The sequence below is a fragment of the Budorcas taxicolor genome, chromosome 2 (assembly GCF_023091745.1).
Source record: "Budorcas taxicolor isolate Tak-1 chromosome 2, Takin1.1, whole genome shotgun sequence".
NCBI classification, from domain to species: domain Eukaryota; kingdom Metazoa; phylum Chordata; class Mammalia; order Artiodactyla; family Bovidae; genus Budorcas; species Budorcas taxicolor.
Window position 1 is genome coordinate 163,462,167 of NC_068911.1, and position 27,339 is coordinate 163,489,505.

The 27,339-nt window shown below is 41.6% G+C and overlaps 1 protein-coding gene across 1 annotated transcript in view; it reads left to right on the plus strand.

The window, feature by feature from the left end:
• The first annotated feature begins 10,251 nt into the window (after nucleotides 1-10,251).
• Nucleotides 10,252-27,339, plus strand: part of PSMD1 (proteasome 26S subunit, non-ATPase 1) — an 83,745-nt gene continuing 66,657 nt past the window's right edge. Inside the window, exons 1-9 of the mRNA XM_052657062.1 lie at nucleotides 10,252-10,415; nucleotides 14,552-14,595; nucleotides 15,226-15,299; nucleotides 15,483-15,652; nucleotides 18,637-18,842; nucleotides 21,666-21,809; nucleotides 23,886-24,112; nucleotides 25,484-25,544; nucleotides 26,448-26,576. Coding sequence (XP_052513022.1) covers nucleotides 10,400-10,415; nucleotides 14,552-14,595; nucleotides 15,226-15,299; nucleotides 15,483-15,652; nucleotides 18,637-18,842; nucleotides 21,666-21,809; nucleotides 23,886-24,112; nucleotides 25,484-25,544; nucleotides 26,448-26,576 — 1,071 coding nt within the window. The 5' untranslated portion in view covers nucleotides 10,252-10,399. The remainder of the gene's footprint in view (nucleotides 10,416-14,551; nucleotides 14,596-15,225; nucleotides 15,300-15,482; nucleotides 15,653-18,636; nucleotides 18,843-21,665; nucleotides 21,810-23,885; nucleotides 24,113-25,483; nucleotides 25,545-26,447; nucleotides 26,577-27,339) is intronic.

A 27,339-nucleotide genomic window follows, 5' to 3' on the forward strand; every position in this document is an offset into this window, starting at 1 on the left:
TGGGGGCCTCTGGGGCCAGAGTGAAGGTGGTCCATGTGCTGCAGGCCCAGAGTAAAAGTAGTTTTGCGCATCTTTCTTCTCCACATTCACATTGACTTTCTGTGCCAAGTTCTTTGAGAATAAAGATGCTGGGAACTGACCATGTCACCAACGGAAGGAAAGTTAGGGGTAGGAATTACAAGAGCATAGGATTTGTTTTGGATCTTAGGTCCGGTCCTAACACAAGATCAAAGCTGATGAAGCCCAGACGTGCCAAGTTCCAGGATCCTTTTTTCTCTGCTTATGAGTTCATCAGAGTCAATGATGTTCCCTTAAAAGCCAGGAAGACCACCTGTGTTTACTCAGAGAGGGAACTCTGTATTACCTCCCTTGTCCTTCTCACCTGCCCCTGGAGAAATCCAGTCTTTAGAATGGCAGGGAGAGCTCTGATTTTCCCAAGTAGAAAGCACTATCTGTGGGAAGCAGCTAAATGCATTCATTCGTGCATGATTCACTCAGCAGACATGCAGTTGTGACTGCTATTTGCCCAGCACTCTACAAGATGCTACATAACTTGTGTTAGCTATTTCAGCTCTTGCTATGATGGCAACCAAACATGGAATGGGAGACCTGCTGCTGCCCAGGAGCTCTTTGATAGTAAGGAGGAGGCCTTTCTGCTCCAGGCCTCCTGTTTATTCTGTCTAACAGGGAGCCTAATCCATGTCGGACTTCCCAGGTGACACTATCGGTAAAGATTCTGCCTCCCAATGCAGAAGAGGCAGGTTCGATCCCTGGGTCAGGAAGATCCCCTGGAGGAGGGCACGGAAACCCACTCCAGTATTCTTGCCTGGAAAAAGTCCATGAACAGAGGAGGCTGGCAGGGTACAGTCCAGAGGGTCCAAAAGAGTTGGACATCACTGAGTGAGCGTACACACACAATCCACGTCAATGTGAGGGCAGGTAGGATGACAGGAAGGACCCAGCTGACTTCCCCCTACACAAGAATGGATCAATGAACTGCTGCTGGTTGTGTTTTAAAACAAGGGGCCCCATTCCTTCAACCGTGGCCACCTCCTGGGTAGAGAGGAAGCGGGAGAGCAGCCCCTGTCCCCATCACCCAAGTCTTCCAGCCAGGCAAGCTGTTTGCCTGCACCCCCACTGCAAGCTGGATCCAGAGTTGCAGGCAGACCAATTTCTGCATCAGTATTATCTCGACTGGAGGCTAGGACTGCAGAGGGCTCTACGGTATTTAGTGGGGCCCAGAATGGTATGTCTCAGTTAATCCAGAGGGAGTTCAGACCAGTGTAGTCAGCAGAGATGCTGAGACTGCGGCTGCATTTATTGCTGCGCTTGTGCACCGACAGGAGTGGCTGGTTCCAGTGCTGGTGTTGGAACAGTCTTCGGCAGCCTCATCATTGATTATGCCAGAAACCCTTTTCTGAAGCAGCAACTGTTCTCATATGCTATCCTGGATTTTTTTTTTTTTTTTTTTGGCCAAACCATATGGCATGTGGGATCTTAGTTTCCAGACCAGGGATTGAACCCACACCCCCTGCACTGCAAGGCAGAGACTTTACCACTGGACTGCCAGGGAAGTCCCTGATGATGGCTTTCTTGAATTTTGTTTGCCATGTAACAGAAATTACTGCTTGAAATGTTGGCATTCATATTAATTATGGATGTAATTCTGTGTATCTTACTGTGACTCTGAAAACTGTAGTACTGGTGTCAGGGAAATGTACATTATTTCCAAAGTCATTTCGTTAATGATGAAAACTTTAAAAAAGGAATTAAATAAAATGGGAAGGCTGGTAATTTTGAAGCTGCTATATATTTCTATTTCTCTGTTAACCTCTTTGTAATAATTTGATTGAAGTTTTTTTTATCTGGTGGGGGCGGGGCGGGAACTTTTTTGAAGTTAGGAAATTGTCTAAGGCAGAAGTCACAAGACAGCAGCCTCTGCTGTGTTTAAAAATTTTTGTAGGGATTTCCCTGGAAGTCTAGCGGTTAAGAATCCGCTTTCTAATGTAGGGGATGTGGGTTCGATCCAAAGTAAGACGGCAACTGAGCCCATGCACTGCAAAAAAGAGTCTGCCACTACTGAGACCCGCAGGTACGTTTGCAAGCCTCTGGTGTGAAGGGTGGTTTGGTGACGTTCAGTCACTTCAGTCATGTCCGACCCTCTGCAACCCCATGGACCGTAGCCCACCAGGCTCCTCTGTCCATGGGATTTCCCAGGCAAGAATACTGGAGTAGATACCATTTCCTTCTCCAGGAGATCTTCCAGACCCAGGGATCGAACCCAGGTCTCCTCCATCTCCTGCATTGTAGGTGGATTCTTTACCGCTGAGCCACTGGGAAAGCCCAAAGGGTGGTTTACACGTGATTTTTTCATCACCTTCAGTATTTGCTGGGAATAGTTGAAGAGAGAAGGTCTTTCTTTACTGAGATTTGGGTTCTGCCTCCCAAATGTTAAATGGGACTGAGACCCACCTTTGCTTCCTTTAGGCAGGGTCTCCTCCCCTCCCCACCCCACAGTTCCTGCTGGGAAACCCTGGCCCACCTTCTCTGCCATCTTGAGAAATTGCTAAGACAAGCCCCATCCTTTCAGGAAGTATGGTTGCTGTGTTCTAGCAGACAGTAGAGTTGGGCACCAGAGGGATGCCCTTGATGGTGAGTCTCTTCACAAGGAGCAAAGGTTGGGGCGGGCCTGTCTGAGGGGGCGATTAGAACAACGGTCCCAGGAGCCATTGGCAAGGGGCCTGTGGTCAGGTCCCAGTGTGGACTCTTAGGGACTAATCTTTCTAATATGGCAGTGGTTGTGCTACTTCTGACTTGAATCAAGAATTCCTAATAGCTAATAAAATCAGACCTCGTTGCTGTCTAATCAAAAACAAAATGCATCTTCCCCTTTATTCTCATAAAATGTTTCTTGAAGGGACCTTTGGGAGCAGGTCATCTGAGCGAATAGCAGGACCTCTGGGATCGTCTGGTCTGAAAATCCCCCAGTCCTGGCCAGTGACGTGTCTGCAACCACATTTGTTGTGATTGGAAAACCGGCAGCTGGAAAGTATAAGTAAACATTTAAAAAGAGACTGCCTTTTTTTTTTAAAGATAGCATTTAACTTGGTATTTATTAGGGTGTGTGTCTGCACACGCAAATGTTTAACAAGCTGAGGCAGCCTAATGGAGTCTCAGAGAACCCTTTGTACTAGTCACAGTTTCCTCCCAAAGCCTTTGTCTACAAGAGCACTCTGCACAGGGGTCTCTTGGTGATCAAACCACAAGCTTAAGGCAAAGTTGCAAAGAGGCCAGGGGCTGAGGCCCCCAAACCTATGGCCTAAACAAGCCCCTCTCACCCGGGATAAACCACCTAGGACCCCATGTGCCTGGAGAAGGTTGACAGTGGCCGCATTAACCTGAAAGCCATCCATGCTGTAGCAGATCCCTGCTGCAGGGCTGTTCCTGTGGTCAGGAGGCTGCACTTTGTCCTGTTTGGGAGGCAAACAGCCCGCACAGTGGAGGAAGCCGCTTATTTCGTACTCGAGGCCTGTATAACCCCCTTGTGACCTGGTTTTGTGTGTAAGTGGCTCAAGGATTGGGGCAGAAGTGGAAGCTGCCCTGGGCAGCCTGCCACATGATTACAGGTGGAAAGTTCAGGGGGAAAGAGGGTACAAGGCAGGAGTGATGCCCAGAATCCCACATGTATCCCTGAAGCCTTTGGTCCCTGGGCCGGAACCCTCCGGTTGCCTTCTACCTGGGGCTGCCTAATTGGAGCAGAGGCTTCCCTATTGGCTCCGTGGTAAAGAATCCGCCTGCATTCCAGGAGACATGGGTTTGATCACTGCGTTGGGAGGAGCCCCTGGAGAAGGGCGTAGCTACCCACTCCAGTATTCTTGCCTGGAGATTTCCGTGGACAGAGGAGCTGGTGGCCTACAGTCCATGGGGTCGCAAAGAGTCAGACACGACTGACCGACTAACACACACACAATACGGAGCAGAGGCAGAGACCAAGCCATGCTGTGGTTCACAGAGACCTCGGAATTCGACTCCGAGGGACCGTGGGATGTTTCTGGCTGGGCACTGAGGCCGCCGTGGGACCAGGGCTTTGACAAGAGCGTGAATCTTGTCTGGCTTCCTCCCTGAGCTGCCCAGTCCCAGCCAGGCCTCCTGCTGCAAGTGCAGACCAGTGCATTTCCGAGACAGAAATTCAGATTTTAAGTCCTAAGTCATGCTTGTGACTGTCCTGCTCTGCATTTATTTGGAGTAATTAGGTGCTATGCTTAGTCCTTGTGACCAAGCCTTCATAAAGAGTCCTGGTGGCAGAAACCGGGCCTTTGTCTTGTCACAGGAGTTCTTTCTCTTCCTCACTGGTTGACAAGGTCTTCTCAGAGCAGGGTGTGGCCTCAGATCGCTACCCCAACCCCAGAAGGCCTCCAGCCTGACCACCCTGACCCTCCCGCGTCCCAGGGGCAGTGCGCTCTCCAGAACTCTTAGCTGCCACAGCCGTCACTCCCAGCCCCTTAACCCCAGAGAGAGGCGGGTCTCGTGTTAAGCTTCTGCCCCTGGTCTGGTCTGGCCCTGCCTGTGCCACCACCAAGGAGCAGCCATGACTATGAAGTAAGGCAAGGGGCCTGGCCCGAATCCAGGGGCAGAGGGACTGCGGCCTTTGGGTGAGTCTAGACCAGCTCTTCTCAGAAGAACCTACAGGCACACCTGTCACTTTAGCTTTTCTAGTAGCCATATTGTAAAAAAGATCAAAAGAAACAGGGGAAATCATTTTAATAACATTTTATTTAGCTCAGTATGTCCAAAATAGTATCATTCCAACCGCAAACATTTTTAATACACTTTAATGAGACATTTTGCGTCTTTGAAATCCCAGTGAGAATTTTACACTTCAGATAAGTTTTTATTCAAAATACTTACTCTATATTTATATGTTATTAAATTTACAGTTGCAAAAAGAGATTTACATCTTCAGATTGTTCCACATACACTTACAAATTGTCCAGTGCCTGAACTGGGTGTCTGTTTTTAAATTTCAATGGAAAAAAATTGTAATTTAATTTAAAATCAGTTCCTGGGTTTCAACTAGCCACATTTCAAGCGGCCACCTGGGGTTAGTAGCCATTGGATAGAACAGCCAGAGGGCAGGAGACCTCTCCTGAGGGTTCGCTGTGACTCCTCCCACCCCTGGCCACTAGCCCAGAGCTGGCTCATCATCTCAGACCTTTCACTCTCTCAGCCACCCTAAGCCCCATTCCAGACCCTATACCCCCCACGCCCTCTCCCCACACCCTCCCCCCACCCCACGAGGGGACAGTGGCTTCCAGCATCAGCTCGTCCATGGCAGACTTCCAGTTTCCCAAGATAGGCGTTGCCTTCCTGGACACTGTCCTTCGAGGAAAGAGACCCTAACGTCCTCGATGGCTTCCAGGGTTCTCTCATGCTTTAGTCCATCCAGGCCAATTCCAGTCCCAGCCGGGCATTTCCCTCCAACGGAGCACCTCCCCCCTGGTGGCCCGAGTCCCCATCTGCATTTCCCGTTTCTGCTCCAGCGATAAGTGCTTTCAGTCAAAAAGCATGTGGCCTGCAGTCTGTACGTGAAGCAACCAGTGGCCATGTGACCAGTTTTACTGCCCGCTGTCCTCTGCCAAGCCCTTGATGAGAGCACCTCCTGGCACTAGCCCGGCTGCCACGTAGGTGGACCCACCCCCTATGTTGCAGAACTACTGTGCAACAGGGAGCTGATCCCTGGTGTCCTGGAGCCCACAGCGGCCCTTTGCACCTTATCATTCGGCAGCTTAGAAAGCAATCCCTGGCAGTCCAGTGATTAAAGACACATGGCTGGAAAAGAGGGAGAAAGGAGAAAGGCAGAAAGAGAGAGGAAGGGAAGGAGAGAGGGAGAGACACAAAGAAGGTAGGAGGGAGGGAGAAAGCATGAGGAAGGGAAGGAAAAAGAGACAGGCACACAGAAAGAGAGGCAGAGCCAGGAAAAGGGCATGCGCATAGGTAGTCTTCTGAGTATTTGCCTGTGTTTTCTGAGCTCATCACCTCTGTGGAGATCAAGATCACTCCCGTGAAAAGTGGGTCTGACATGTACACCAATGTTCATTGCGGCGCTGTTTACAATAGCCAGGACATGGAAGCAACCTAGATGTCCACTGGCAGACGAATGGATAAGAAAGCTGTGGTACATATACACAATAGAATATTACTCAGCCATTAAAAGGAATGCATTTGAATCAGTTCTAATGAGGTGGATGACACTGGAGCCTATTATGCAGAGCGAAGTCAGAAAGAAAAACACCAAGACAGTATATTAACGACATATATGGAATTTAGAAAGATGGTAACAATGACCCTCTATGCGAGACAGCAGAAGAGACACAGATGTAAAGAACAGACTTTTGGACTCTGTGGGAGAAGGCGAGGGTGGGATGATTTGAAAGAATAGCATTGAAACCTGTATATAATAGATCGTCAGTCCAGGTTCCATGCATGAGACAGGGTGCTCAGGGCTGGTGCACTGGGAAGACCCTGAGAGATGGGATGGGAGGGAGGTGGGACGGGGGTTCAGGATGGGGAACACGTGTACATCCATGGCTGATTCATGTCAATAAACGGCAAAAACCACCACAATATTGTAAAGTAATCAGCCTCCAATTAAATAAATTTTTAAAAAAGAAAAGTGGATCTTCCACCCTCACCTCAGACACCAGTACTTGTCTTTGGCAGCCCCAGGGGGGTCACTTGAAATGTGGCTAGTGCAACCCAGGAACTGATTTTAAATTAAATTAAAATTTTATTTCATTGAAATTTAAAAACCGACACCCAATTCAGTCATCGGACAACGTTTAAGTATATGTGTCTTAATACCTCTAAGAAGAGGAGCTATCCCTCGAGTTCTGCCCCTGCCCTTGATTGGAGTGGGTGGTGCCCTTTGGTGCTGTTTGTTTTAAATCCCCGGCGGGAGAACTAAGATCCCGCATGCCAGGTGACAAGGCCAAAAATAAATAAGTAGATTCAATTCGCTTAAAATATCTGTTGTAAAAATCAATCAATTAATCAATGATTTTTTAAAAAAAGAAAAAGGGCCAGGGCTTCCACTAGAGGGGGCAGGGCTTCCGTCCCTGGTTGGGGAACTAGAATCCCGCACGCCAAATGGAGGCCAGGAAAAAAAAATTTTTTTTTCGAAGAACCCCAAATTTTTAAAAAAGTAGCGGGGGGATGGGGTGGAAAGCAATCAAATCCAGTTCTTCACGGGAGGACCGAGCCCTCCGAAGACCCAGGATTTAAAGGCCAGAAGGCTTACGGACTGGGCGGGGGCGGAGGGGAGGGTGGGGCAGCGGATAGAGGATGCTGCTTTGGAGAGCTCGCCCCTTCCCACTTTCTCCGCCTTCTGGGAGGCGCTGCAACCACTAGAGGGCGCTGCGCGGGCCACGGAGATGGTCCGGCTACGCTTGGGACTGAATCCTGCTCAAGGTGGGTATGAAAGTGAAAGTGAAAGTCGCTCGGTCGTGTCGGACTCTGCGACCCTATGGACTGACTATACAGTTCATGGAATTCTCCAGGCCAGAATACTGGAATGTGGGTAGCCTTTCCTTTCTCTAGGGCATCTTCCCAAACCAGGGATCGAACCGGGATCTCCTGCATTGCAGGTGGATTCTTTACCCACTGAGCTTCAAGGAAGCCCCAAGGTGGGTATATATGCAAATAAATATCAGAATCATGGTTTCCTCCCTTCACTCTGACAGAGACCCCGGCCCAGCCCATACGTGTGTGAGACCACAACTGACCTCGTTGGGGCTTTGAGATCTTTTGTGTTACCCCTAAATCTGGAGGCAGATTGTTGTTTTATGAGCACTGGGTAAGACTCCTTTCTGTGGTCTTGCTGTGTCCTTTGAAAAGAAATCACTTTAGAATCTTGGAGAGGCAGAGGTTTCTAAGACATAGGTCTGAGTTCTAGCCTTGTGTCATTGGTCTAATAAACATTTATTGATCATCTATTACGTGTGTGACCCTGTGCTAGTTACCATAGGGGACACTGAGATGAATAAGATGTGGCTGTGCCCTTGAGTAGTTCCTTGTCTACTTGGAACGTAGGCAAGGAGATATGATTATAGCTGTGTGGGGTAAAGGCTATAAGGGGACACATCGTAGGGTGGTCAAGGAAGGCTTCCTGGAGGAGGTGTGGCTTGACTGGAACTCAGGACAAGTCTGGTTAGCTGGGTATGAGTCGGAGAAGACCTTGAAGGTAGAAAGGCGGTCAGAGACAAGGTACACGGCTGCACAGCTGCTCAGGATGGCAGGAGTGTGGCCCACAGGGCAGAGGAGTGGGGCATGCAGGTTGGGGGTAAGCACGGTTGGGTTAAAGTCCTGGAGGAGCGCAGAGGAGAGAGTCCCTGTCTTCCTTGTTTTGAGTAGTGCTCCAGGCTGGCTGTGAAGAATGGCCCGCAGAATTGTGAGATGGTGAGCAGGAAGTCAAGGCTGTTGGGAGCTGCTGCAGCCAAGAAAGAAGAGGGGAAATTTATTTTTCTTATAAATAGAAGTTTATACCCAAGTTATCAACTTTAAAAATTCCAAGGATTTCACAAAAAATTCTGGTTTCCGGCTTTTCTTGGAAAAAAATCATAAGCCCTCATGACAGTAGCCCGCATCTTGGCAGACCACCACAGTAGGAGCAAGCAGCCACTGCTCTCTTTAAATGGGGTGGGTATGCATTCACAATCACTCAGTCCAACTCTTTGCGACCCTTTGGACTGTAGCTTGCCAGGCTCTTCTGTCCATGGGAGTTTTGAGGCAAGAATACTGGAGTGGGTTGCCATTTTCCTCCTCCAGGGGATCCTCTTGACCTGTGTTGGATTCTTTACCCACTGAGCCATCAGGAAACCCTGAAACGGGGCATCATTCTTCATTTTGTCTCACTCACCACTACCCCCTACTGCCCCTCACATCCGAGTATCAGTCTCCATGCACTATCCTGCTGAGCCGGTGTTTTCTTACACTAGACGTGCTTGACTCATTTCCACTACCTGTTAGTGTTTATATCTGATTCTTTTAGGACTTTGGGGCACACAAGGGTCTTTATGTGAGTGATCAGTCAGAGCACCTCTATAAAATAATACTCCCAAACACTCAGCCTGTTTGTTTTTCGTGCACACTTCTGAGGGCAGTGCCTTTTAATCTGAGCTAGATTCTTCAAAAGTGTTTAATAATTACATTTAATATATTTTAACATATAGCTTTAAGAATACTATTTTTTGTTTTAGTTGATGACACTCAAGTGTGTCATCAATCAAATTTTATTTCCAGTGAGAAACATTGGTTTGTGTAACTAGGTTAAATTGTTTTGAAAAGTCCTCAGAAATAAGCTTTAGTAATCACTAGCCAGTTGAAGAGTAGCTTGATAGTGCGAGGCTAGAAGCTTTAAAATGCCACCATTTGTCACTCATGTTTGTCAAGACTTTCTTAGTACTGACTACTGAAGTAAATTGTCTACTAAAGCTGGAATAAAACCGCGGATGTCGATCACAACTGGCATTTCAAATCAGACCTACTAAAAAACAGGAACCCGCTGCTATGGAGGGTGAGAGGAACTGGGCAGATGGAAGGCAACAACGACATTTTTTTTTCTCCTTTGGAACACTTTTCACTGTATATCTTTGTATACGTCTGATTTTTAAACCATTTACAACACTCACTGTTCCAAATGTAAATTAGAACTTCCCTTGTTCAACTTTATGATAAACCAATGATTACTTAGGGATCCACTGTGATACGATAATAGAGCACTGATATGAGGATTTCTTTTAAAGCTGGGCTCCACTTTTTAAAAAAATTTGAAAATCACTTTTCTTAGAAAACGCTATTTGCACTACCCAGACCCTCAAAGGCTTGGCTGGGGGGCGCTGCAGGGAGACCGCCCAGGCAGCAGGTGGCGCTGCGAACACCGCGAGCAACCTCCCCTCAACCTCTCTTTTTCAGCAATGGCGGGTGACGGTAGGGGTGGGGGGGTGGGGGTCCTTTTTCTAGGGGTGGCTATTCTGAAGCCTGACTCCAGGTGCGGACGCGGGTTCCTGTCCCCGCGGGAGCTGTGGCCTCGAGGAGGGTTAGAGAAGAGCATGGAGCTCTCCGTGCACCCCCATCCCGCGCGAGGCGGGGCGGCAGCGGCGGCCCGGGGAGACACAGGCCCAGGGGGCCGAATTCGCGCCGGGCGGCAGGCGGCGTCGCGGGCAGCTCCGGGGCGGGCAGGGTCCTGGGTGAGAAGCGAGCCGGCGGCCTGAGGAGGCGACTGACTTGAGCAGGGCACCGGGGGGAGCCAGGAGGCTCGGCGAAGCGAGCGGGCCCTGAGCTGACAGATACACGGCGCGGCCGGGGCGGCGAGCGAGCGGGCGGGCGAGTGCGGGGCGCAGCCATGATCACTTCGGCCGGTGAGTGAGGCCGCCGCCGGCGCCGCCAGGGAGGAGCCGCCACGCCGGCTTTTAGCTGAGTCAGGGCCGGTGACTGGGCACCTCTCGGCGGAGGCGCCGCGCGCCTCGCTGTCCGAAGCCCACCTCCTGGCGGGAGCTGGCCGTGCAGCCCGGCCTCTCCGGGGGGAACCCCGCGACCACCTCCGGCTCGGGGAGGGGAAATCGCGCTGGATGGACCGGCTCGTCTTCCCTCCCCAGCCACTCCCCCCGACCTGTGCCCCGACCCGAGGGGCTTCCCGGGCCGGTCTCCGACCCCGACGGCTTTTCCTTAATTCCCTTCCTCCCGAGGTTGAGCGTGTGGGCCCGTCCGACCCCAGCCCTTTCTCGCGGGTGGTTAGGGTGGGATGGTCCCCTCTGTGCAGCCGGACGGTAAGGCAGCCCATGCTACACGGTACTTCCCGACCTGACCCAGCTCTTGTCTTTTTTGGAGTGAAATCTCAATTAAACGAGGGCTGGGGCAGGTCGTTTCTGAGTTTATTCCAAGGATATTTTAATTAAGGCACCCCGAGAACTTTTCCTGTGTACTGAGAATTAGCCTATGGTTTTGAGGCTGGATGCACGGTCACTCTGCTACCTTGCAGAAGGAACTCCTGGGCGTGCGGGCAGGTTTCCTCCACTTAACCCTTGCGCGCGAAGATTCGTGGAATGACGTTTGCAGTGGTATCAGCCCCGAAGTCACTTTGCAAGTGGAGTTTTTTAAGCCCCTCATTACAGATCGATCTGCACAAAGTTGTCCACAGTCTTGGTGCCTTTTTTTTTTTTTTTTTTTTTTTGCCGGCTCACAGACCTTTTTCTTGTCTTGATTTACTCTACACTTGTCTCTCAAGTGTTTTGTTTTAAACAAACTGATGATCAGAAGACAGTGACTTGTACTTTTAAGGAACTTGTGTTTCTAAGGATTGCTTAAATTGGCAGAGACCCTGGAAGGCATAATTTTACACTTGAAAAAATGCCACCGGCACATAGAATTAGACTTTTGTTTTAGTTCAGTATAAGTAAAAGCTTTTCCAGTCAGAATTCTGTAAAGATAAAATTAGCGTTAAATTTCTTACCACTTCTAAATGTAGGACTCATTGTTTTTCAGATTCATCTTCTTAGCCCAAAGTACCTTCATCTCTTGCCTGGGTTGCTTTGAGAGCCCTAAGATTCTGTTTTTCCAACATTACCTCCATATAGTTTATTCTTCTTGTTGTAGTCAGAGTATTCTTTCTTAAACTTTAATCACATAATATTCTTCTGCTTAAAATCCTTCAGTGCTCTCTGTTGTGTTTATAATAAAATACAGGTTTAAAGACCTGCATGATTTGATTCCTGCTTTGTCTTGTACTACTCTTTTCTTCGGTTTTACATAATCATACTGGCCTTTCTGTTCCTTGAATATGTTAGTTCTTTCCTACCGGCCCTGTCACATTCTCTTCCCCCTTTCTAAACTCTTCTTCCTCAAGTTTTCCCTTAGCTTCGCAGTCTTTAGTTTCTGATCAAATTTTAGTCTTTCCTGATCATCGTATTTAAACATGCTGGGTCTCTCCCCCTCATCCATCCCCTTCCTTCATTACAGTCCTGTAATTACTTTGTTTACTTACCTGACTACTGTCTTTCTGTCTGTGGTAGAATTTTGGGCGGGAAACCTTTCATAATTCTTAGAACAACTGCCAAGCAGATGGCAGAACTTCAAAAGTGTATCTTGAATGAAGAAATCAGTTAACTAATCAAATCAATTAATCAGTCACTAGAGTATTTGAAGTAGAGGCTAAAAAGAAAACACTTGTAGGAAACTTAATAGAATTTAAACCTGATGATTTTCTGAAGTCCTGCTCTGAGACTCAGTGATGGTAGAATAGTCCGTATTTGTTACTCTCATTGGTTACATTTACAGGATTACTTAATCAGCTTTTGCTCCAAACCTTTTGTCACCTGATTTCCTGTTCTTTGGCTGGCTGTGGTTTAGGATCTGTCCCTGGTGCTAAAGAGAAGCTAACAGGTTCCAGTTTGGGTTTGTCAGTTTGTTTGTTCATTTATGGTCTAGGCACTTTCAGGACACTACAGACACAGTGGTGAATAAAAGGTCAGCATGTACTGTTAAGTTTTTCAAGAGTTTTGGCTGTGAAAGGGAGTGGAGAGATAGAGATAGGGGGTTATTAAGAGGGAGATGTGAGAATGAAATTCTTTGAGGCAACTGTTTCAACTTTCAAGCTGTGTCTTCTGGAGCATAGCTTCATGTTTAAGAATAATATGCTATTTTAAATAATGCTGTAAGTTGATACAGCATCTTAGTACTTGCTGACTTCGTATTATGGCACAGGAGATTTTTTAGCATCCTGAAACCTTTCCCATTCCCCAGGTGCACCCATCCCCCATCTAAAGGTGAGTTCTCCTGTTTTTAAGATGGGAAATATTTGTGTATGAAGTGTAGGTATTTGATTTCATTGTGTTCCATGGACAGTGGCAGCATTTCTAAGCCAGGACAACCATGTAACACGTTAGTCATGAGTGAAACCAAACAGGAGAGTGTACAAAGATCCATCACGTCTTTTGGTAAAAGCAGTTCAGGCATACCGTTGACTGTTGATAAGGGAATGGGTAGCATTTTTAGTATTTTGATAAAGCATTCTGCTGTTTACCATCTGTTCCAGATTTAAGGCACTCTTCTCTATCAGCTCTTCATTGATACTAGTTCCAAATCTCCCCCTACCCCCCACATTGCATTCTTTAATCTGTTTTCTCTTCATGGTTTCAATTCAGCCTCTCTGCTCTGGATTTGTTATACCAACTTACAGCACCAAGAGGTTCCTTTTATCTGCATTTAAAGTTTTAGAATAGTAATATGCCCTAGCTAGAACCATGGCATAGTTTCCTTTGCCGAATTTTGTGTCTTTTCCCATATGACTCTTTAAAGACTGCTGAAGCTGTTTGGCACACCTACACTTACCACTTAGAAATGGCTACTTCTGCTAAGGAAAGTTGCCTTGACACTTTTTGTATCAGCTTACAGGTTCAATTCACTGTTGCAGAATGATTTTAAAGACCTACATGGAAAACATATCTGAGAAACAGTTTAGTTTCCTTTAGGTTCAAGGACAGTAATTTCCCACTTTTTTTTTTTCCCTTAATAATCCCTTTGATATGTGACTGTATTTCAGGATGTATTTTTGGGAGACAACAGTTATTGCCTCTACTCTCCACTGTTGGTGCCAATACCTCAGGCTCACATGAGGATTGCTTTGCTTCAGTAACTCATGTCAGAACAAGTGAGATTGCACATCATTTAGCAAAACCTTCTAGGTTACTTGTGATACAACAGAGGTGCCTTAATATAAGCATCTTGAAATAGTCATTATTTTACTCCGTTAAGTTGACAACTAAATATTCCTGCTTCTGTAAATAATTTTATGACTTGGTTTATTTTGTGTGAATAATTTTATTCTAAGATTGTGTAGGGAAGTTTCTCATTTTGGTCAGTCAATTAGGCCAGTGATTCTCAAACTATAATGAATATCAGTATTGCAGGGAAGGCTTGTGGCCCTATTACTGGACCCCTTCCCCGCAATTTTTGATGCACTAGATCTGTAATGGGGCCAAGAATTTTTATTTTTAACAAGTTCCCAGGTAATGCTTGTACCAGTTGATCCAGGAGCCATACTTTGAGAACTGTTCAATTAGGCACATAATGTGGTATATGTGGTATCGTGAGAGTTTGATAACATAGTTAAGTCTTGAACTTTGAAATAGAAACTTTTTGGTTTTAAAGAAAAATAATCATTCCTATAATGAAGTCACCCCTCAAAAAATAATTATTTTCCAACTGTGATATATTTTTCATTAAGCATTGGTTTATCTCAGCATATATAGTCCATAATCACAATAGATAGCCTCCCTGGTGGCTTAGTTGGTGAAGAATCTGCCTGCAATGCAGGAGACCCCAGTTCGATCCTTGGGTTTGGAAGATCCCCCAGAGAAGGAAATGGCAACCCACTTCAGTATTTTTTCTTGGGAAATCCCATGGATAGAGGAGCCTGGCGGGCTACAGTCTATCAGGTCACAAGAGTCGGACACAACTGAGCAACTAAATTAATCACAGTCTACCTTTTGTCTTATAGCTGGAATTATTTCTCTTCTGGATGAAGAAGAACCGCAGCTTAAGGTATGAGTTGAAGAAAATTAACTGGGCTTAATATTTGTGCTTTGGAACTGTTTGACTATATTGATATTTGTGTATATTCCATCATTTAAAATAGCCATCATACCCAGTCTATAAGCAGTCATTGAAATCTAGACCCAGAGACAGTGCTTTGGCAACAGCAGTTGGTTTTCCCTAGAGTTTAGCAAAACTGAGGCAAATAAATCTCAGTATGGTACCTGGAAACCACCCCCCCTCCAATTTTCTGTAGCAACAGAAATCACATATTTTAAAACTTTTTTCATATGACAGAAATTTGAAGTATACTTTAGTTGGCTCTAGGCACCTGAATTCATTTATATCCAAATCAGCAACCTAGAGTCAATCTTACACCTACTGTCAATGAAGAAAAATGTTCAGTATGATAAGGAATGACATTATATGGCTAGTCTCATGTTCTGTGATTGAAAACAGAAAGGAAGTATGTAAGCCCAAGAGAAAATGTAAGTTAGTTGGTGAACTTTTATATTTGTCATAGATTAAAACTTTTAGTAAATATGACTTAGAATTTGGCCATTGATTTGTTTGCTTTTTTTTAAGGAAATATAATGATAAGCCTGTCTCAAAATCGAATTTTGGTTTTATCTTCTACAGGAATTTGCACTACACAAATTGAATGCAGTTGTCAATGACTTCTGGGCAGAAATTTCTGAGTCTGTAGACAAAATGTAAGAATTTGTTTCTATTAATTGGAATAAAGTAGATCAACCTTAATTATCCATGGATGTGGGTCTTGTGATTTATTCATTTAGAAATTTGCTGCCACTAAATTGTGACTTGAGTATATAGATTTGGAATTTTTAAAGAGAACCACAGTTTGAACTAGGCCTATACTTCCTAATTTCTTTCAGAGAAGTTTTGTATGAAGATGAAGGTTTCCGGAGTCGGCAGTTTGCGGCCTTAGTGGCATCTAAAGTATTTTATCACCTGGGGGCTTTTGAGGAGTCTCTGAATTATGCACTTGGAGCAGGTGACCTCTTCAATGTCAATGATAACTCTGAATATGTGGAAACTATTATAGGTAATTATCTTCCATCTAGTAAGGCTTTATCTTGTTGGCCTCTTTCTTGCTCTCCTACATACAGCATTTTTCCCCCCGAATTACTCTTTGATGTTCGCACGTTTCATTTTAATGAAAATTCATAATCTTTCTACAATAATCTTATGCATACTGAGTTTTTAGATCTGTTTTAGAATTCTATGCCATTATTTTTTATCATAATAAACAGTAACATCAATAACAGAAATTATTAATGAAAGCACTCACCTCACAAAATATTTTAAGAGTGAATCTAAGAAATTATTCAGAAACAGCTGACTTAAGGCAAAGTTAGTTATCTCAGTGGTTATGGTCATCTCTTTTCCAGTGAGCATATGCTTATATAAAAATACTAAATCATGTTATTGTGAATAACAGAAACTAAATGATAGCAATTTATAGAACTGTTTCTAGCACAGGAAAACATCATTCAGTATTTCCATTGTGCTAGGCACTGTCCTGATCATTCTTCATTTCATGGTTTATTCCACAGCTTCCCTGTGAAGGGGGAGCTCACCCTGTTGTATAGATAAGAAAACTTGGGTTTCAAGATGTTAAAGACACATGGTTATTAAATAGGAGGGTCAGAATTTAAAACCTAGGCTTAATCACTACAAAATCCATATTGTTTCTACTAGTAACCGTTGTCTTATTTGTTTCTGTATTTTTGAAGTGAGAGGGTAGCACACAGGCAAGCCTCTGGGTTCTCCATTTTGCAAGTTGAATCAGCTCTGTAAGATTTTGTTCAGAGCTTTTGTAGCTTTAAAAATGTTAGAAAACACTTGCTGTAATAGATGAAAGAAGAGATTGTGGACCCTTCAGACATGTCTATGAATATCAAGCTTTAGGTCATAATTACAGATAGCCCAAGTGTTTTCTGGAAATGTATATAGTATAGATAGTTTTTTGAATTCCTGATTAAGAGGAGATCTGCATTATTCCCCTGAACTCTTAAAGGGAGAAAATTGGTATTCTCTTTCAGGAATTGGGAAATGCTGCACTAGGGAGTCCACATGGGTACTTTCCAAATGTCCCTGAAGTTTGTAGTAAGATTTTATGTTCACATTTAAAAATTTTTTGCCATGATGGTGAGAGGATGTTTCAAGCTTTATTGTTGTTGGGGATTTATTAAATTGGAGTTTTCATCTGTGAATCCTGTGGGAAGAACAGATTATTTTAAAGGATAGACCATATCATTTGAAACCAGAGCACTTCCCCTGCATTGTTAGGAATGGGGAGTTAAATACTTTTATCTCTTCTTTTATTTGAAGGATTTATTTTGATGAGTGTTGATAATTTTATCCATCAGTGATCTGCAGGTGCTTGCAATGTTACGATTTTACAAATGATGATTTTAATCAGGACAGTTGATCCATGAGGTGGCAGATTCCTTCCTGTATATCATCTCAATCTTTAGCTTGTAAGAGGTGATTGTTGACTGGTAGACCAGTTCTGTTTGCTTTTCTTTAATTAGAAATGGGGTTCACCCTTCTAGTTTTCTTGGGACTATCAGAATGAATTTTTTTTTCATAATGTCAATGAGATCTGTGAAAAGATACATAAAATAGAATTTAGGAACACCTTCCTAGAACCTTAAATGAATGTCACAAGCAGTACACTCAGAAAACTCAAGGCTAAAAATTTTCTCCCAATTGTAATAAGATTTTAGCTAGAAATGAGGCTACAGTTAGTATATCCCTGGTAAGTGAGAGCTCGAGTCTCATTTGAAACTTAGAAGGTAACACTTTTCTTTCTCCATTATTAAATCTGAGATTCCTCTCTGGTGAGACAGGGGTAATGTTTCCTCGCAACTACATTTGGTTCAAAAAGCTCCTGTTGGGGCTTGGTGAAGATTTTCTGCAATGAAAATTGATTAAGGTCTGTGTTGTGACTGCCACTTTGTTCTTACTAACTGTACCTGAACCTGTCTAATTCTTCCTGGATGGATCCTGAACCTGGTGTATTCCAGTTTAGAAAAGTGTTCTGCTTCCCCTGAATATAGCCCCATTGACATGGGCCAGTTCTTCATGCTAGTTCGTTCAATCATTTCTGTTTTCTAAGGCTGTAGATTGCAACTCATTAATCTTTTCCATGTACCTTTCTCTTTGAAAAGGAGAGTGACAAGCCAGTGAGTTATGGAGAGGACAGCTCTTATATATCTCATTTAGCTTGAGTGGCTATCTTCCTTATGAAGGTGAAAGAAGTCTTAGGGTAATTTCCCTTTTTGGTTGCTCTTAACAAGTTGATGGTATGATGGTAAAGCAGTGTAAGTTGTAAACACGATACTCCTCCCCTTTCATCCAAATCACTGTGGAATGTGAAAGCCGGATTGTGCATGTGCACCGCTGCATGAGCTTTCATACTCTCCGGGGAGAGGGGAAATGTGTGTGAAAGGCTACCCTACCTCACATTGAGACAGTGAGTATCTTAGCTGATTGCTGGAAAGGGCTTTGGAAATCTTTGGGATTGCCTTTGGGACCAGTGGCACATTTCAGGTCATTTCACCATTATTCTACAAAGATGATTAAGGCAGGCTCTACTCTCAAGGAGCTAATAGTTTCATTAATGTGAAGACTGATAATTTATTGCCTCGTGATAATTGCTACAATAGGTTTTTGTTAATATTCTCAATGGCAAGTGTTTGTTTTTTGAAAAGTGAAACAGTCAGCTATTTGTAGCCAACTCTGTAAAATAAGCAGCTTGGCCAAGTTGAATAATGTAATTTTGGTAAAAGTACAGTAACAAGATAGTAATGTTTTAAATAATGTCAACATGTGGAATAAGTATAACTGTTACGAAGGGAACTATTGTTTGAAGATATAACTTCTAGCATTTAAAAAATCTGAAATTTACTTATTACTCCACAGTCATCCGATAAGTTTTCATGGTAATAAATGTAGGTATTGTCCTTTCTAGTAGTATCAGCCCAATTTACAAAGTAATCAGTTATTTTATTTTCCGTATAGCAAAGTGCATTGATCACTACACCAAACAATGTGTGGAAAATGCAGATTTGCCCGAAGGAGAAAAAAAACCAATTGACCAGAGATTGGAAGGCATTGTGAATAAAATGTTTCAAAGATGTCTAGATGATCACAAGTATAAGCAAGCTATCGGCATTGCTCTGGAGACACGAAGACTGGACGTCTTTGAGAAGACTATACTTGAGTCGGTAGGTAGAAGGTGCAACTTTAGAGATTGTTATTGATGAAGAATCAGCAGAGCAAATTATTAAAACTAAAAATTATAGTGAAAAGAAACTCTAGCTTAGATAGAATAAGATGCGATGCTCTTTTGAAAAAAGTTTATGTTTTTAAAATATGTCTTTTTATATTTTTTATGTTTTAATGTATTTATAAAGGAACTTTGGCTGTGCTTGTTGAATAGCCTCTTTTGTCTTACCACTTTTATTCCTTTGAGGTCTTGCACGGGGAAGTTGTCTTAATTAGGTTTTCTCTAGTTGCTGTGCTTGGGCTTCTCTTACAGCGCCTGGGCTCTAGGGTGCAGGCTTCAGTGGTAAGGCACATGTCTGTGGCTCTCCTAAGGCTCAGGGAATCTTCCCAGGCCAGGGATTGAACCTGTGACCCTTGCATTAGCAGGCAGATCCTTAACCACTGGACCGTCAGAGAAGTCCTCTGCCCTTTTAAAGAAGACTATAATGATAACTGTGATTGTAGTGCCTTTATTATGGCTAAAAATATACTTTCCTAGCTTGGGGGTGTTTTGCAATAATTATGACAATTGTAAGTCACCAGCCAAAGTGGTCAAAGAGGTGCAAGCCTGAGTTAAATGAACATGATCTGTTAAGTGCCCACTTAGCCTGCCTCACCCTCTATCCTTCTCCACGAGCTAGCTCTTTGTACTCCAGCCATCTTGACTTTGTCTCTTCTAGATGGACCGTGCCTCATTCCACTTACCAAAAATATTGCCCCTCCGGAAAACATCCTTTTCTTTTCCTTACCTGCATTATTCCTGTTCAAGATTCATAGTTCAGTTCACCTGGCATTTGTTTACAGATCCTTCTGTCACTCCCTGCCAGCTATATCTTCCTCAACCCCTAGATCCAACTAGGTCCACCAGATCAGAACCTACTTGAGGACAGGTGCTTTTACCACTGGGTCCCCAAAGTTTAAGGCAGCATTTAGCAGCAGTGGTAAGATTTGTTTAAATGAGCGTAAATATATGAATGGCCCAGTGTCGTAGAATGGCCCTTATTTTGCTGTTTGACTTTTGTGCAGTTGTAGTTACTCCTTGTCTTCAGGGGACTAGAACTAAAATACTTGTTTTTATTCATTCAACACTGTTCTCGGCATTGGAGATAACAGTGGGAAGCAAGGAACAAAGTTCCTGCTCAAATGGAATAATCCTCTAGGGGAACCAGCAGTGACACCTATTCCCTGCAAGGTAAAGGGGTGATAAATGTTTAAAACAAGAGTAAAGCAGAGTAAGAAGTACATCTTACTTTGTCTCCCCGTGCACATATACATATATTAGTAGATGTCACTTAAGATGAAATGTGCTGTGCTTAGTCACTCAGTCGTGTCCAACTCTGCGACCCCGTGGACTGTATCCCGCCAGGCTCCTCTGTCCATGGGGATTCTCCAGACAAGAGTACTGGAGTGGGTTGCCATGTCCTCCTCTAGGGGATCTTCCCAACCCAGGGACAGAACCCAGGTCTCCCTTATTGCAGGCAGATTCTTTTTGTCTGAGCCACCAGGGAAGCCCATAAGATGAAATAATACCTACTTTTTCTGCTTGTGGTATAATCATGGTATTTTTAAATTGTACTTCATTTTTTTGGAAAGATGTTAGTCCTATTAAGTTGATTTCATTATGTGTGCACTGATTTGTCACAACTTGCTTACAAAATAAATTTTATTTTATCATTGAGTGTTAACTTTCTTTAAATTCTATAGCAATTTGCAGTTTTTCAAAAGTTTTGCATACTTTTTATATAATCCTGTATTAACCCTTTTTAATCCCCTGCTCTTCTATCACCCCTCCCCCTTCCCTGTCCCCTCTGATAACTACGAGTTTGTTCCTTATATCTGTGAGTCTGCTTTTGCTTTTTATTTTATTCACTTGTTTGTTGTATTTTTTAGATTCCACGTATAAGTGATACCATATGGTATTTGTCTTTCTCTGACTTTATTTTGCCTGGCATAGTGCCCTCCAAATCCATCCATGTTGCTGCAGATGGCAAAATTTCACATTCCATTGTATGTATACATATGTGTGTGTGCATATATGTGTGTGTGTGCATATATATGTACACACACACATCTTTATTCATTCATCTGTTGATGGATACTTAAGTTGCTTCCATATCTTGGCTATTATTAATAACACTGCTATGAATATTGGGATGCACAATAGAAGTCTTTCTGAATTAGTGAATTTTTTGAATTTTGCATTTCTCAACCTCATTTTTGAGAAGTACTCCTGTAGCTCTTCAGCATGCTTGTTTATGCTGAAGAACTTTTATAGGTTGGTATCTCAAAATTCGGGCATGCTTTGAAGAACCACAAGGTAAATGTAAATAATCAGGAGTGAAAACTTCCCCAGGAGAGTGCCAGTTAGATATGACAGCACTCAAAGCTTGAGTCACTCAGAGCTAGAGAACAGTTATATCATCTTGTGTTCCTGGCCACTGAGTATAGGCGATAATCCTGAGGATTAGCTAGGTTGTCTGCTTGGTTTTTATAATACTTAGCAGCACTACTCTGTTATAGTATACTGTGTTCATATAGTGAGGATCCTGGGTGGACACTAAATATTTGTTTTCAACCCATTTTTTTCATGAAGACAGGGAAATAGGTAATTTTCTTTTAAGATTTTCATCTAAAATAGTTAAAAAAATTTTATTTTATTTAAGTAGCAAATAAAGCTTTAGCTGCCTAGAATGACTAAAGAATATTGATTAAAATGACTTGATTTCTAAATAAACATGCTTCAGTAACTAGATAATGATGTCTCTTCAAATTATTTCTTTCAGAATGATGTCCCAGGAATGCTGGCATATAGCTTGAAGCTCTGCATGTCTTTAATGCAGAATAAACAGTTTCGGAATAAAGTACTGAGAGTCCTAGTTAAAATCTACATGAATTTAGAGAAACCTGATTTCATCAATGTTTGTCAGGTAATAACATTATATTATTTTACACTGTGTTGTTGGGTAATGCCTCACTACCTCATGTGTGTACCTCATTACATCACTATAATTTCATACATATATCTCTCAGTTGATCTTTACAACAGCCCTGTGAAGATAAGGCGTGTATTTATGTTCTGTTTTACTGATTAAAATAACTGAAGTTCTCAAAACTAAAAAGCTATTTTGTTATAATGTATTCCTTGTGTTCTTTTTTTCATTTTGAAAATAATCCAGGCATTTAAGGAAATTTTTGGAAATGAGATTAAAAAAAATAAGTAGAAGAAAAGATAAAGATAAAAACAGTACCTATGTTATATCATTCTAAAAGAATTTCAGGTATAAAAATTATCTTTGGTTTCATTTCCCAAACACAACCAGGACCTTTGGGTATTTTCTTTATCTCTTTTCATGTATGGATTTCCTTGCATACTTAAAACAAAATTAAGACAGTACAGAATATATAAAATGAAACTGTATCTATACCTTTCCCTGGGCATTTTCCCAGTTAAAAGATTCATAGATGTTTTCCTCCAAAAACATGTGGAGCTATGTCATTTATCTCAATGACTGGATTGTGTTTTTATTGGCTGGAAATGCTCAGTTTGCTTTTTAACAGTTACCACACTGTAAATTTCTGTATTCTGCTTAGAGCATAGCATTTTATCACACATTTTATTTGTTCACTATAATATATTCTCAATATATGTTTCTATCCTCTATACATATTTAAAATTTAGATTAATGCATCCTTTTTTGAATGCTTTAAAAAAAATCATTATAGGCTATTACAAGATAGTGAATATAGTTCTCTGAACTCTGTTGCGTATCTGTTTTATGTATAGTTTTTGATGCTTTTTAAAGCAAGTGTTAAACAAAGAAAAAGTTGGAAGAAAAATATCCACTTTTATCTCACTTGGTCTACCAACATTTTAGTATAGTTCCTTCCATTTTTCTCTATATAGTTTTTTTTTTTTTGAGTTTTGTTTGCTTCTAAATAGTTTTTAATAGTTTCTTAAATGGTTTTTTAAAAGTTACGTGAAAAACAATAGTTCTTTGCCTTCTTTTCTCAGTGTATTTCAGTTTTATTTCGCAGAAGTAATTTTATTTATTTTAGCTATTTTATTCCTTGTCCCTATAAAAAATTGTTTTGAATTTTACATTTTTAAAAATTATTTTTGAACAAATGATATTACATTCACATGATTCAAAATTCATGAAGGACCAAGGGGTATAGTTAAGTCTTCCTGCCACTTCTCCCTTTGGCTCCCAAGTTCCCTTACCTGGAAGCAAACTATCAATTATATATATCCTTCAGTTTAATGTTTTTTCCATGTTTTCACTGTTCACAAACTCTTGTACAAACTCTTTCTTGATTATGCAGTAGTCATTCAGTGGGTGTTCTTTGCCTGTTTTATCCAGGCTCCTGTTATTGGTCATTTATTTTGTTTCCATAATTTCCTATTCTTAGTTTATAATAATTTTTATTAATGTGTTCATTTTGAAATTGAGTTATTTGCTATTTGAAACAAATTTTAAATTGAACTCTTAAATATCCTAAATTTATTGGATGGCTTTTGTTAAAACATGTGGCAGATCATAGGAGTAGTAAGAGAAATGCTTCAGAATGTTCATTTTAGTGCCTCTTGTCCTAGCCCAGCACAATACAGTGCATTAGGAGTGAATAAATGAATGGCTCCTACAATTTATGGTAAAGCAGAAATTAGAAGTGAAAGAGCACTTGATAATGATTTGTGAGGAAGTTTTAAAGAAGTCAGGATTCATTCACCAACCAGTTATTTATTAAGTATTGCTAATTGCCAGGCACAATATTAGGAGCCGTGGGCATAACTTGTATGGACTTTCTTATAGAAGGCAGATTCTACTTTCAGGATAATTTTGGTGCCAGGATGAGAAATGGAATGCTATCATTAGACTAGATAGTTTGCTGCAGTTTGCCTTCACTTTTATTTATGGTTTCCAGTGTTGTTGACTGTAACTCTTTCAGTATCTTACAAACCAAGTTTTTGATTATTATGTAATTGTTCTCTATCTGCGTTTCAGTGCCTAATTTTCTTAGATGATCCTCAGGCCGTGAGTGATATCTTAGAAAAACTGGTAAAGGAAGACAACCTCTTGATGGCCTATCAGATTTGTTTTGATTTGTATGAAAGTGCTAGCCAGCAGTTTTTGTCGTCTGTGATCCAGAATCTTCGAACTGTTGGCACCCCTCTTGCTTCTGTGCCTGGGTCCACCAACACGGGCACTGTTCCAGGATCAGAGAGAGAAAGGTACGCCTATCTGTTTCTGCATAGAACTAATCCAGCTATCTTTATCTTATTTGGGAAGTAGATAGAGTATTTCTAGACAATGTAGTCTAAGAATAAATGCCATTAGGTTTCATAGATTGTAAACTCTTAAGAAGACTATTGCTCTGTTTTGCACTCTGCTGGGCACATTAAGGAAAATGAAAAAAAATGGACCCTTCTGGAAACAATGAAAGTAGTTGTCTGATGGGGCAGGTGTGGGTCCTGCATGCTTTCTTATCAAGTAAATTCAAAAATCTCAGGTAGGGTAGGTTGGGCTAGATTTTAGATGTTTGGGTTAGATATTTTACAGGTAGAAACATTCTTAGCTTTTAAAAAAGCTTTTAAATATGCTTTTATTAGAACTGATAAAAATTACTATAATCCAGTAATCTTCATTTATCTAGGTTTTTAAAATTTTTTTCTCGACATTTTTTTGTAGATTTTAGTATAGGGCTTTCGTACATTTTCCCCTAAATTTATTCCTAAGTATATTATGTCTTTTGATACTATTGTAAGTGGTATGTTTAAAGTTTCAATTCAATTGAAATTGCTTATTGCTAATATGTAGAATTATACTTGATCATTGTATATTAAAATTGAATCCCACAACCTTGCTTAAGTTATTTAGTGGGTCAAGTAAATTTTTTTTATAGTAATATTCTTTTATATCCTGTAGTTTATCTTTACTGAAATTAGTTTTCCTAAGTATTTACAAAGCAGGCTTGTTTAGGATAGTTTTTCTAATTTCACTGTTCTCTAGAACTTCCTGTTCTGCTGCGTTTGTGGAGTTTTAAACAGAATGGTGTCTTATGTTGTGAGATCTCCTGGCTGTGTTTCCTTTCTCACTTTCATTTTGGCCTTCTTTTTCCCTAGTTTCTGCTTTCTTAATTTGAATTCTGTACCCAGCATTTTCTCCTTTGTGTTTTGCTTTGACCTAGAAGAGAGTGTTGACCAGTTGGTTTTAAGAGTTGTTGGGGCTCTGACTGCTTTACTTCAGACTGGTTTTGTGGCTGGTGGTGGCGGTTCTGTTTTGGGAATCTGGGAGATACTTTGTCCCCTGGTTTTGTTCTATTTTATTGTCCTTTTTTTTTTGCTAACCAGTTGCTTTGCATGTTTTATGAAATTATTTGGCAGAAATTTGGTAACTGAACTGCCTCCATCTTATTTTACAGTCTTTTCTGTTTCTTAACAGCAGTACTTTAAAAGTTATTTAGTGCTTTTTCCCTTGCAAAATACTTATTATGGACATGGTTCAAATCTTCCATTTGATTAAAAGGGAAGAGAAAAAGTCACCCGCACATACCATTCAGAAAAGTTTACCACGCTGGTAACTGTTGGTTCTCTTCGTTATAGTGACTCGATGGAAACGGAAGAAAAGACAGGTAGTGTACTTGTAGGAAAGACGCCAGAAGTGGTAAGTGTGCTTTTTGAAGTTGAGGTTTCCATTTAAACATAGAGTTCCACATTATATTGTAAATTACTTAAAAGTGTTACATACCTGCTTTTATTGAGGTTTATTATTAAGTTTGATATCAAAGTTATTTTATAAAAATAGATTTTCTATAAAAAGTAAAATTTTAAAAATTGATCTCAGGAAATTCCTTGGTGGTCCAGGGTTAGGCCTTGGCGCTTTCACTGCTGAGGGTCTGAGTTCACTCCCCAGTTGAGTGGGGAACCAAAATCCCACAAGCTGCATAGCACAGGCAAAAAGCAGAAGATTGATCCCAGAAAACACTTCACTTAGAAGAAATCAAGTCCTCAGATCCTTACCAAAGAATGAACTCTGTTCAGAATAACTCTGAATTACGTCATAGGGTGAGAAAAAACTCTGACCTCTAACAAATAAATGGCAACTTGTAGAGACAGAGGACAGTTTAGTTGTCTTTATTTTTAGTATTCATAGTGTACTTACGAGTGAGGCAAGGATTAGAGCAGTAGTCTGTTGGATGAAATGTTTCTTATATCAGAATTTTTGGTTACTGGTTATCAGGTATATAAATTTCAACTCTTCTTGTGGTTGGAACGAGTTGTGTTGGTGGCTTGGTATAATTCGTGAGATCATATTTATGTGTTGATTAAAGGTGCTTTTTCTCAATTTTGAAGAGAGAGTTTCTCACCTAAACTATGAGTTGACTAAGTATAAAATAGTTCTTCCTGCATTTCATCATTACTTTTAAAGATTTTTTAAAAAATTTTTGTATTGGAAGCATGCTTAAGTTTTTTTTATGTGTATGACTGAATTTCACTGGTTTAAGGCTATTAAAATTAGCTTACTGGATTTCAGTAATATAATCTTCATTTTTGTTTGTTTTGGCAGAGTCCAGAGCCCAAGGACCAGACTTTGAAAATGATTAAAATTCTAAGTGGTGAAATGGCTATTGAGTTACATCTACAGTTTTTAATACGAAACAATAATACAGATCTCATGATTCTAAAAAACACAAAGGTAGAAAATTCATCTGTAATGGAGGCTTTTTTCTTATATTTATTTCTTTGTTGACTATAAGTACTTAATACTTATTTCTTATTGAGTAATTTATTGCATTCTGTCAAGGAAATACATTTTTGAAAAAATAACAATGGGAGAGACACTTGATCTTACTGAAGAAGAAAGGGAATTAATACTGATTGAACTCCTGTTTTTTGTGTTAGTCTGTCACTGGGAAGTTTAGTGGTTTTTTTTTTTTAACCCCACTTTTTTAGCTAACTTTTTTTTTTAATTTGTTTATTTTTTAATTGAAGGATAATTGCTCTACAGAATTTTGTTGTTTTCTGTCAAACCTCAATATGAATCAGCCATAGGTATACATATGGTTTGGTTTTAGTTGCTAAGTTGTGTCTGACTCTTGCGACCCCATAGACTGCCTGCCAGGCTCCTCTGTCCATGGGATTCTCCAGGCAAGAATACTGGAGTGGGTTGCCATTTCCTTCTTCAAGGCATACATATATCCCCTCTCTTTTGAACCTCCGTCCCCATCCCACTCCTCTAGGTTGATATAGAGCCCCCGTTTGAGTTTCCTGAGACATACAGCAAATTCATATTGGCTATCTACTTTACATATGGTAATAGCTAGCTTTTATTTGAATATGTACATGTGGCATTTGGACAGATACCACAGTCAAAGCATTAATACAGGTTGTGTGTTTGTTTTTCCCAGTGAACTGCAGACTCCTTGAGAACAGGGGATCTTAATCTTGATATTGTAACC